Consider the following 13,107-nt stretch of genomic DNA (forward strand, 5'->3'; position numbering starts at 1 on the left):
ACAAATGCCATCATCACTAATCTATATGATAGAGATGGATATCAAATCCCCCAAACAGTTATACCCTTCAGGAAAAAATATATATAGCTAGACTGAAGACTTGAATAAGTCCAAATATGACATCACAATCATTAGAGCTCTTCCCTTTGTCATGTTTTTCTCTCTTTGAGAGCTGAATGTAGTATTTACGATTGCTGTTTTATTGATGAAATGTTCTGACAGTATACCGACAATGACGTCGGTAGCATAGAAAGAATAAAGGGAAATCAACATTTTGTCACTACATGACACCATTCATCGACAGTGTGATGACACCTGACATGCTTCAAACATAAATCCTGTTGTGCAGGTGACAGGAACCTTGAGACTGAAGATTTCAGGTAATGACTGTACCAATTTATCTTTACCAGAAATTGCCAGATGCTACAGCGAGGCAAATACAGTAATGCATGGGTTATGTGAGGTGAGGGAGTACACGCTGTGAATTAAGTGTTCCATGCTACAATGTTGATTTTTTGACACATTACCTTTTGACCAAATTAAAGTCCCTTTTTGTATGTATGTATGTATGTATATGTGATCTTCCCGCAAGCAGGAACTCGCGAAAGAAGCCATGGAGGCTTATAGACTCGCAAGCCAATCTCTCGGCACACATCCATTTAACGTCCATGTCGGGAAGTTGTTATTGAACAACACCCTTGCCAGACGACACACATTGCTGTCGGTGGGAATCGAACCGGGGATCTCATGACTGGGAGACGCCGGCGTTAACCACTAGGCTATACACTCCGCTATACACTCCGCTATACACTTTTGCATTCCATGAGAACCACCTTTCAGGCGTGACATGAAACCCAGACGTATATATACATTTTTACAGACCATGAAGTCCACATTTACTTTCCCCTCATTTCAGAAAGAGATGAGCTACTAGTCATGGATAAAATTTTAAAGACTTGAGGTGAGTTAGAATTCAGGGGAAGAAGAGGAGGAGGTCCACTTACTGGAAGATGCCGTAACAGTGAAATAATACTGTCTGATGCGTAGAGGATGTGTCCTTGTTGTGAAAACACAATCATGAATCCATCCAATGCCTCCAGCATCAGCTGACTAAACTCATCGTCAGAAAGAAAGGACGGTTTCCACGTTTCCTGGATGGCGTTTTCCTCCGACCTGAGTGCCATTTCTGAAAATGAGATGGAGGGGGGGGGGGGGGAGAGAGAATGTGATAGAATCATTAGTTGGGGCTTTACCAATTGGAAGATTTAATTAGAGACAATAAAAAGTGTTTAAAAGTAAGCACTTTTTGAGTCCAAGATCAATGTTGACTTTGAGACAGCTGTTGTCGTAGTGTCCATTGACTCAGATGCAATATATTTATCTGCCTAGTTCTTGTCTTGATTGGTCTTTGGGTAAATGTTTGACAAAGATAAGCTTCCATTGTGCCATTATTTATATCTTATTTGATTCATCCTGCATTATTTATAGCAACAATGCATACATGTCTAATATCTCCCCCCTTCAAATTACACGGTCCCACACGGTCCCACCAATCTACTCTACATCTACAAGCTACTCTACCCCATTGGTACCTTCAAGTGCCACACCCCTACAAACCAAGTTTCCAAGTCATATCCTTCCTTTGCCTTCCTCCCAAAATGTACACAGTCTATGTTAATCAGCATATTTTTAATCCCCTAGGTTTAGAGATCACGTGTAGCCAGATGGGACAATTTCCCAGTGCTGATACCACTTTATACTATATTGTCATATAATGCTTCAAAGCACTCGTACTGACAGTATGAACAGTTTCTAACCTATATCTAATTCTAATACCACCATTTACTGTACCCTCATATCATGTTTCAAAGCACTCATACCAACAGTATGAACAGTTCCTAATCTTTATCTGATTCTAATGCTAATACCACCGTATACTGTCCCATCATATCATGTTTCAAAGCACTCTTACTCACAGTATGAACAGTTCCTAGCTGTTATCTGGTTCTAATGCTAATACCACCATTTACTGTCCTCTCATATCATGTTTCAAAGCACTCATTCTGACAGTATGAACAGTTCCTAATCTTTATCTGGTTCTAATGCTAATACCACCGTATACTGTCCCATCATATCATGTTTCAAAGCACTCTTACTCACAGTATGAACAGTTCCTAGCTGTTATCTGGTTCTAATGCTAATACCACCATTTACTGTCCCATCATATCATGTTTCAAAGCACTCATTCTGACAGTATGAACAGTTCCTAACCTTTATCGGGTTCTATTGCTAATACCACCATTTACTGTCCCATCATATCATGTTTCAAAGCACTCATTCTGACAGTATGAACAGTTCCTAGCCTTTATCTGGTTCTAATGCTAATACCACCCTATACTGTCCCATCATATCATGTTTCAAAGCACTCATGCTGACAGTACTTATTAACAATTCCTAGCCTTTATCTGATTCTAATGCTAATACCACTGTATATACTGTCCACACATATCATGTTTATCCGGACAGATGGTGCAAATCCAGACATCAAAAGGAGTACAGTTCACTGACCAAACTGCTGTTTGCTATATGTATTAGTACTTCACTTACAGTGTAGTAGTCCTAAGACCCATTTAAATGACCAAGGCTCTTTAACATCAATTGTTTTTTTCCACCAAACACATCTATACTGCATTGCAAATGCCACATTTACTATGCATATGCAGCAAAAGATTGCATTTCACAAACAATCCCAACGGAGGCATTAAATCTAATGGCATAGTCTATCACATTAAACAGTATAACTAGATAATTCACCATTGTGTGTTTTGAGGAAATTAATCGTCTCCTTGAGGACAGCTGACTTGTCCATCTTTCGGGTCCGGGACGTGGACACCATCGAGCACAGTTCCAAAATAAGGACATTGAACTGATCTCTCCTCTTCTTTTCACTCAGGTTTCGGGCATTTCTACAGAGATGAGAAATTAAAGAAACAATTGCAACAACTCGTTTTCTTCGGACTCCTAAATTGCAAAACTTGCCGTTTAAATATGTAGCAATGGGGCCCACTGGTTCTATCCCCGCCACTAATACTTCTTCTACAATTTATATTCCTTTCATGACATCCAGTGGTCCACAAAAACATTTAGGCCTTGGATCCTCCCACCAGGAGTGAGCACGGACCAAGCAGGAGAATGAAAATGACCTTGGTCTAAAAATGCTACCAGAAAAGGTATAAGGTACATTTTCCAACGCGTGCCTGCTATTGGTTCGCGCACCATAGTTTGGCGGAGCGTGGGTCTACAATTCTACATCATACTTAATAAGTTGGAATTTGGATCTCTTATTTCCACTTATAAAATTATTATATTTTACCTATGAAAATCAAAATCTGCTGATAAACTGCATTCGTATCCGGATAATATTGAAATGTTCAAAATTTCTCACAGGTGTTTAAGTCAAGATTTTGAACTTAATTATTTATATATCTTCAATTTTGGCGACAATACAGCGATGATACTGCTCACCCGATTAACTTCTGTATTTTTTACATGAAAGCGATTTTATTTACATATGTACACAGTGTAACCAAATCCCAATTTAGCATACAAATTTTTCTGCACAAGTTTCAATTTTCGGCTTCATACAAGTAAATATAGGCTACATCATATATATTGCGATATTGACAACAGGGTAATTTCATTTATGGTTTCCAGATTTCTTTGGAGTGATTTAATTTAAGCCTGTTCACACCCTGTTATTTATATTGTGATCATGAATGCAAACATCACGCGCACAAGTGTATTAAAATGATCGGAAAATTGTTGCACAGTGAATACTTTACTTTAATAGTAAGCACTTTAATTTAATCCTATTCTATTCACAAATACAAATTGTCAAAATATTATCATTGTTACTTTATAGATAAACTACGCTCATCAGTCGTGGTCCTTAGAAGCTTTTTGAATTGTACAGTGAACGTGACATAACACTCCGCAGCATCAACTACAGTATGGTACCTCAAATGTTGTGTAACCATTAGCAAATCTTCTTTTTCTTTACAACCCAAATTTGTCACTACTTTTATTCTTCTGCTTTTCGTACAACTCAAGTGTCCTATAAACGTCTGATGTCCATCTGGGAATTATTTTCCATTCTATTTTTTTGTTGGATAAGTACTGTTTGCGTGCATATGATATTCTTCTGCAGGGTGATAGCATCAACGATATTAAACTTACAGTACATCTCTAATGAAGGCCGAGAGGAGAGACAAGCATCCAAAAGCAGCTGAAAATTTCCCCTCAAGAAATATAAATTATAGCGATTTGAAATTCAGTAGCTACGTGACAGCTCTCTGGTAGTTAAAAATACAGCGATGCTCTATTAGATGTAATTGGCATTAGAATCTTTTGAATTGGAATGAAACTTCAGGATCACTGAGAAATGGAAACATATCGGATAAAGGGATATTCTTGAAGCTGATGTTCTTCGTTAAAGCAAGATGGATGGGAATTGTCTTCATCTGTTTTTGTGGAAAAATCCACATCCTGACACAATTATTCTTTTGTAATGTCGAGATTCAAATTTTCTCAAGACTGCGTTATGGCAGTGACAAGGCTTCAGGTTTCCTACTGACCTCAAATGAACTTTGACCCCTTCAAAATGAACAAATGAACCTTGTATCCATTAAGAGTCAGCCTACGACCAAGTAAGTAGTTAGCCAACATCTTCCTTGTTGAAAAAAAAAGTTACTTGTTTACAAGATAGTGTGTCAGAAACAAACATGTCAATTTGACAGCATAGGTTGGATGGCAAGTTACATACTGACCCCTTCCAACATCCCCAACCCCAACCCCCCCCTCCCCCCAAAAAATAAAAAAATAAGAAGAAAATTCAAAAGTGGAATTACAATGTTAGGGGTTCTGTTATGTTGGACCTATTCAAATGAAAATTATTTTTTCATTTCGAAGGAGACTAATCAATATTACCACGATCAAAATTACCAGACTACTGTACATAGTAATAGTTTGTTCCACAGGAGCTCAGAATGTACAAAAGTTACCGATACATAGAAATGGTCCTATACATACAAAGTTACCGTAGACGACGGACCCTATTGAAGTAGGTCAGTGGGGCCACAGTGCTAAACTGTTAACGGCTGTGGTAGGTGAGGTAGATTAAGTGCATAAGTACAACAGAGACAGGTAAGTAGAGCAGAGAGTAAATAGTGGACTTAACCCAGAGAAGCAATGTTAAGGATTTGTAATTGGCTGCCAAATTTTATGGAACATTTCACCTAAACTGTGCAAGGACACAGTTTCCCCAAAACTTACTGGTCTAGGGATTTACGAGCGAGGATACTTACCTGTCTCCAAGTCTACATCTGCACTTTCCCATCTACCTAACTACACATTGGAATGTTTTAGCACTGCCCCTTGCTCCCTGGACACCGCCCACATACACCTCTTTCCGAATCTACTACTTAGGAAGAAACTACACGTTTTTGTTAGCGACTTTTACGTAACAATTTTCACCCGTTTCTTACAAGTTTTGGAACTTCATACATATGTACAGCATGCCACTATACTGGAGAATTTTATATACATTTTGCCAAACAATTTACTTAGTTCTCCCTCCTCCTCCCCCCCCCCCCCCTCCCCCACCACCTTACCCAAAATTCCACTGCAGTATAACTTCTCAAGGCAAACGTTTTACTTTTAACCACAAACTTCATTATACCTACAGCATTGAGCATTACTCAAAATGATGTTAGTGTTGTCTTTGTTTTCTCCTCTTTCTATAGGATCACTGGTGGGGTTTTTGAGAGTTAGTGTTGGACTATATATTTAATTAAGTGAACTATCAAGAGAACACTCAAGTGAACATTCAAGTGAACATTCACTTAGTGAACATTCACTTAGTGAACATTCAAGTGAACATTCAAGTGAACATTATGGTGAACATTGTTTAATGAGTGAACATACTAGTGTATATACAAATAGTGAGTGAATCATGTTAGCGTGTGTATAGAAACTCTGAACAGTTTTTTTCTACAAATACCTACTTTAACAAATGAGATTGCAATTGATCATATTACCATAAAGACAACCTCCCAATCAATGCAGCTCCTTCACACGTACCATATAAACTAAAAAGTTAATACATGACTCATTTGAATTCTATTGCAATTTCATCGCCCACACTTCCCTTTAATAATTAACTATTTTAACTCAAAATTCAAAATAACTAACTATCTGACTTTTGTAGAGCAAGTGAGTTAAATTTGTCCAAGAATTAAGTGAGAACCAGAAAAGATCAGAGATTTCCATCAACCATTTCATTCACTGGTAAGGATTTTAAAATATAGCATTTTTATTCCAAAATGTTGCAATATCCAGAAAGAACACTCTTCCTATGTGAAATATAGACTCATAGATGTATGAATAAAAGGACATTTATTTTACCAATTTTGAGATAGCCAACCCCTTCAAAAGTTGTTATTAATGAATTAGAGTTACATGACATTGTTTATACACTGTGAAGTATTCTCACAATCTACTGCCAATCTAAAAGTCATCTAGTAACAAGAGCCCAAGGGAACTGTGGTTCCTTGCTTGGGGTATATGACAATACACATAATATTATCAAGCAAGATTGGGCTCAAATAGTCCAAGTAATTGTGGTCCTACATGTTCCCATAAAGTAACCAACACTATAGCCAAAACTTTTGTGATCACAAAATGTGATCGGATTTTGGATCAAAAGGCACTTTTGAGATCTAAATATGGCATCGAAAATGGAAGAAATATAAGAGACCTACAAGCGTGTCAACAGACATGATAACATTGGTGACCTCAGATGACATGACCTTTAAGTTTCAAAATGTTCCACCACCCCGTTCACAACTTGTCCCAAAATATCAACCATGTCACACCTTGGCATTGAGATTTAATTGCATTAAATTAAAAAAAATTAACTTTGAACTTGTAAACATAACTTCACACACAAAGGTCACCCGAAGGTCAACCTATTGACATTTTTGATCGGTGAGACCTAAATAGAGCATGACTGTAAAAATTCAAACATTTTTTCTTTGCCCATTTTCTCCCCCCAAAATACTACTTTTTTAACATTAGCTGACCTTTGGTGACGTTGGACCACATGACCGTTAAGTTTGAAAATATTCCCCTATACCATTTGCAACTTATCCAAAAAAATAAACCTTGTCACACCTTGGCACTGGGAGTTATTGCATTAAATGTGTGAAAATTAACTTTGACCTCATATAACTTCACACACGAAGGTCACATGGGGGTCAACCCGTTGACATTTATGATCAGAAGGTACCTTTAACATCTGAAAATAGCATGGAAACTGTAAAAATCCACAAAACACGAAAAGATCACCAGAGGTCAAATTGAGGTCAAGGGTCACCCAGATGCGGGTCGACAATTGGATTACATTGAAGCAACTCCCAACCCTAACGGACAATTTGTTCTCAAGTTATCGCAAAAATACTAGTTTTTTATCATTAATTGACCTTTGGTGACCTCGGATCACATGACCCTTAAGTTTGAAAATATTCCCCTATACCATTTGCAACTACTCCAAAAATATCAACCTTGTCACAACTTGGAACTGGGAGTTATTGCATTAAATGTCTGAAAATTAACTTTGACCTCATATAACTTCGCACACGAAGGTCACACGGGGGTCAACCCATTGACATTTATGATCAGAAGGTACCTTTGACATCTGAAAATAGCATCGAAACTGTAAAAATCCACAAAACATGAAAAGGTCACCAGAGGTCAAATTGAGGTCAGGGTCACCCAGATGCGGGTCGACAATTGGATTACATTGAAGCAACTCCCAACCCTAACGGACAATTTGTTCTCAAGTTACCGCAAAAATACTAGTTTTTTATCATTAATTGACCTTTGGTGACCTCGGATCACATGACCTTTAAGTTTGAAAATATTCCCCTATACCATTTGCAACTTGTCTCAAAATATCAACTGTGTAACACCTTGGCACTTGGAGTTATTACACTAAATGTCTGAAAATTAACTTTGACCTCATATAACTTAACATACAAAGGTCACCTTGGGTCAACTTATTGACATTTTTGATTGATGAGACCTAAATTAGAGCATCAAACTATACAAATTCAAACATTTTTTCTTTGCCCATTTTCTGCCCCCAAAATACTAGTTTTTTAACATTAATTGACCTTTGGTGACCTCGGATCACATGACCGTTAAGTTTGAAAATATTTCCCTATACCATTTGCAACTTGTCCAAAAATATCAACCATGTCACACCTTGGAACTGGGAGTTGTTGCATTAAATGTCTGAAAATTAACTTTGACCTCGTATAACTTCGCACACGAAGGTCACACGGGTGTCAACCAATTGACATTTTTGATCGGAAGGTACCTTTGATATCCAAATCTAGCATCAAAACTAAACATTTCCTTTTTTGCTTGTTTCCTCCCAAAATAAGCACATTTTTTCTAATGTGACCTTTGACCTTTTGACCTTGATTTCAGATGTAGTTTAATCTCCTGATTCCAAAAAACAAAACGACAAGTCTGTACAACCATCCTAACTTCGACCGAAAAACTTTGACCCCATATAACTTCGCACATAAAGGTCACACGGGGTCAACCTATTGACATTTATGATCAGAAGGTACCTTTGACATCTGAAAATAGCATCGAAACTGTAAAAATCCCCCAAAACACGTAAAGGTCACCAGAGGTCAAATTGAGGTCAAGGGTCACCCAGATGCGGGTCGACAATTGGATAACATTGAAGCAACTCCCAACCCTAACGGACATTTCGTTCTCAAGTTATCGCAAAAATACTAGTTTTTTATCATTAATTGACCTTTGGTGACCTCGGATCACATGACCGTTAAGTCTGAAAATGCTCCCCTAACCAGTTCACAACTTGTCCCAAAATATCAATCTTGTCACACATTGGCACTGGGAGTTATTGCAGTTTTAATATTTTCGGTTTTTGGACCATAACTGACCTTTGGTGACCTTTGTGGGCACCAGAAACAATAGGGCATACCTTCTCCATATGGCGGATCTATAGTCCAAGTTTGGCCTCAATCCAACATTCCCTTATTGAGATAGAGCGTACCCAAGCAAGTGTCACAGACACACACACACACATACATACATACACACACACGCCAACCTGACTGCATAGGTTCCTTTTGCTAAAGCAAGGAACCAAAAATCACACAAAAATGGCCAAGTTTGAGACCATTTGAGATAACCTTCTGACCCCTTGAAACTCAGAGGGTGAAAACTGATAAGAGCTTTGAGTGAACATTTAAAGTAAGACCCATGAACTCACTGGAGCAGATTTCATTTCCCTGATGACTATGTTTTGTTGAAGACTTCACAAAACTAATCTAATCTAAACTGTATTTGACCAAGCTATGTTAATGTTATAAAGAAAATCATAGCATTGGAGAATTCACATATTAATTGTAGCTTTAATTTTGGAGTTATCATCTTTAAAGTTTTCTGACTTTGATACCTGTTGACCTCATGTGACCTTAGACCTCTATCAATTTCAATAAGGTACTTGCCCTCACCAAGCTGGATATGCATACTAAGTATAAAGTTCAAGAAATATTTATTTCTTGAGTTATTGCGTTTACAAGATTTTGAGACTTTGACTTCAATGTTGACCGCAAATGACCTTTGACCTCCACAAATCTCAATAGGGTTCTTGCACTCACTAAGCTGGATCTGAATACCATGTATGAAGTTCAACAAAGATGTACCATTTGAGTTATCATGTTTTCAAAGATTTCAGACTTTGACTTAAATGTTGACCCCAAATGATCAGTGAAGTTCACAGAAAATAGGGTTCTTGTACTCTATAAGACAGATCCACATGCCAAGTATAAAGTTAATCCAACAGGAACTTTTTGAGTTACAGTGTTCAAAAGCAAGTGTACCATACATACACACACACATACAGGTCATCGCACAGATTCCTTCTGCCCCCGGAAAGGAATAAAAAATTGTCTTGTGTCCAATGACCAATGTGAGGAGGCTTTAAGTATTCAACATAGCATTGGAGATTTGTCAAGAATTAACCCAACCAGAGCTGACATTTTAATCGGAAAATCAGAAAATTTGTTGTTTATATTTTGTACCATGTCAGGTACAGTGCTGTAAACACTGCAATTTACAAACACAGAAGAAGTTAATCAAATTTGCTGCATGATAGACATATTAATGGTTTCTTTGCCCTTACCATCAAAATGAAGCAATTCCCTCAGTGTATGTCGAGATCCCTAGTCTAAGGCTTTATGTAAGGCAGAACTAAATGAAATTGGCCGTTGTAGTAATAGGGTATTGGCAGATTAGGATTCCATGCAAACAACTGACAACTGTTTTTAACAGTTCAGGAATACTGAGGTATTATCAGACTTCTCTGTGTGTCATTTGTTGAGTCTTATGTCCATTATGCCAAGTACTGCAGAATGGTATAAAGTGAAATCATAAGCCTTCTTGATATTCGAGAACGCAAGGAGCATCGGGATCCTGTATTTCCCGGGGAGAGGTAACAAAGTTTGAACAAAGGTTGATCAACGAACAAAAGAAATCATGTTATGCAATCACAAGTATGTTACAACGATTATTGACAATTCACTGTGAGGACTTTGTTCTGTATGTTCGTATATACGCTTCTGCGCCAATTATTTGGATGTGACTAGGTCAAGTGGCTGGAGGTCTAAGGTCCCTTGATCCCCACGAGCATCCACACTACAATCTTGATCACCCTTGAGGGGTCAGGATAATCCCTGTAAGGGAGATCACCATTGCGGGGTACGATCCTCGGTCTGCGAGCGTCCACACTTCAATCAACACATCAAAGTCAAACAATATATTGTACAGTAGCATCTCCTTGCTCAGTACATTTATGAAGAAAAGCAATACACCATATTTTCTCGAAAAGTATGATATTACATACACCGTCCATGCAAACCGATCAGGGAGGGGTTGGTTGCAATTTTATCGTAACCACAAAATTTCTAGTGTAAAAATTGTGTCCTAATGAGGAAATGCTTACAACTGAAATAATTGATTGATATTTAAGGAATATTCATTTATCGACAAAAAACATGTTTGCAAATTCATTCAGTCATGCATGAATTATCAAATTTGATAGAACTGGAGTTTTGGTTTATGTGAGCTGCGGCGGATACAATTAGAACCGGACTTTGAACACACTCACCTCTTACAGTAAACCTTTTCCTCACTCTGATCATCAGTTGACATGGCCAGCCTATGGGAAGACAAGAAAGAGAAATGTGAGAAGGAATTGTTTAGTGAAAAATTGGATCCAGTCCTTTCGGTCATAGCATTTTATGTTTTCGTATCGCCCTAAGCCTTTCCGTGTGATGAATTTTTAGTTTTGTGATAGAGTGCTTGAAATGTTGGTCCGTCCTGCCAGAAAATTTGAACCTAAACACTGACTTCCTTCAAGACGAGACGTCAGTGCAGCACATTGGTCAGAATCGATCCGATCTTACTCTAAGCTTGGCCTTGATACAATACACAGGAATGTGTAAAGACTTGGCGTATGGCTGTGATTAAAAAAAAATCGCTCAAATAACAAATTATATCTGAACAAAATATTATGAAGAAAACCGAGTTAAGGGAACTTGAACGTTTTAACTCTTCAAAAGCTTGCTCACTTGCAACTTCACAGAGAAATTTCCATCTAAATCGCTATTTTCCTTTCAGAAATTTGAACTTTCCTCGCTACAGTGTAGCTTGCTAATGATAGCATCCCCTGCAGCCTCCGAAACGAAGTGCCGTGATGACAAAAGATCACAGCGCTCATCATTCTCCACTGTTCAAAATATATTAGATTAAGCTGGTTCAAGCTTCAAAAATTCACTTCTCCTGAATCATAGGATGAAAAATCCCTGAACTTGGACTGTTGCGATGTAAAACTTATGGAGTTTTTGCATTCACCCAATAGACTACACTAAGAAATGATAGCAATGTTCTAAGAAAAGATGATCTACAGATTATCAAATTTAAATTTGGGCCAACTGTCAGCCTTTAAAGAGGCAATATCTTCAATTTATGAATCTGTTATTGAAATGCAGATCAAGTATATCATACATGTATTAACTGTCTTCTACAGTGAACTAGAAATGAACTAGAAAAGAGCCAATTCGACATGCTCTAACAATTTGAGGCAATTACCAGGCCTCGAATTTTAGGCTGTTTTACTGGCAAAATGCCAGTTGAAGTTTAAAGAGTATTTGAAGTGAAAATCATTGGGGACATGGAACAAGTACCCCCTCCCCAATTGTAGGATCCCTGCTGCCTATTAAACTTTAATATCAGAAAGTTTCAACACTACATCCCTTTTGGCAACCTTGAGTATGGTACAAACAAGTTGTTCTTCTGATATTTTCAATTAACAAAGATTTTTGTTTTTTAAGTTCTCCCAGTTTATTCATAATTCGTTGAAGTTGACACACATGTCTGAGTCAATCGCCCAATAAATGTACAGTAAAGTTATTTGAATCTTCTACAAGATGTTTGAAACACTCATATTGATTTATTATGAAGTTTTACCCTAAAAGATCATCTTTATCATTCAAACAGGAATGGACTTCTTGAGAGATCCTGCAACGCACCCAAAGTTTGCAAAATTTTCTGGAATTTCACACGAGGAGAACCCCAAAACTTCAGCAGCTCTAGCTAGAAACATTTTATCACATGTTAGACTACAAATAGTCTCAGGAAATATCAATGCTGTGTGGATCATGGTTCCTATTTTCATGTACATTACTGGGTCAGCTCCAACACACAAATTTACAAACAAACTAAAAATACAGAAGAAATTTGATGAAAAAATTTGATGAAATCTACACTATAATTCTGCTACTGACAATACACCCACGTAAAAAGGTCACAAATCAACATGGACAAACACGAATTAAAACAATTCACAGTCCAATTAACGTGTCAAACGTCAGTGGTTCTCTTGCACCATCTAAGCTATCAAAGCAGATATATTGTGAAGAAAATGAACTGCACTGTAATAAATAG

General features: G+C 37.6%; 1 protein-coding gene across 2 annotated transcripts in view; it reads right to left on the reverse strand.

Annotated features, from left to right (window-relative positions):
- Nucleotides 1-13,107, reverse strand: part of LOC139979545 (uncharacterized) — a 66,655-nt gene that overhangs the window by 39,749 nt on the left and 13,799 nt on the right. For both annotated transcript variants that reach the window (XM_071990468.1, XM_071990467.1), the window contains exons 2-4: nucleotides 11,270-11,320; nucleotides 2,815-2,966; nucleotides 1,005-1,186 (exon numbers count right to left, since the gene is read on the reverse strand). In XM_071990468.1, coding sequence (XP_071846569.1) covers nucleotides 1,005-1,186; nucleotides 2,815-2,966; nucleotides 11,270-11,320 — 385 coding nt within the window. The remainder of the gene's footprint in view (nucleotides 1-1,004; nucleotides 1,187-2,814; nucleotides 2,967-11,269; nucleotides 11,321-13,107) is intronic.

The sequence above is a fragment of the Apostichopus japonicus genome, chromosome 14 (assembly GCF_037975245.1).
Source record: "Apostichopus japonicus isolate 1M-3 chromosome 14, ASM3797524v1, whole genome shotgun sequence".
In the NCBI taxonomy this organism is placed as follows: domain Eukaryota; kingdom Metazoa; phylum Echinodermata; class Holothuroidea; order Aspidochirotida; family Stichopodidae; genus Apostichopus; species Apostichopus japonicus.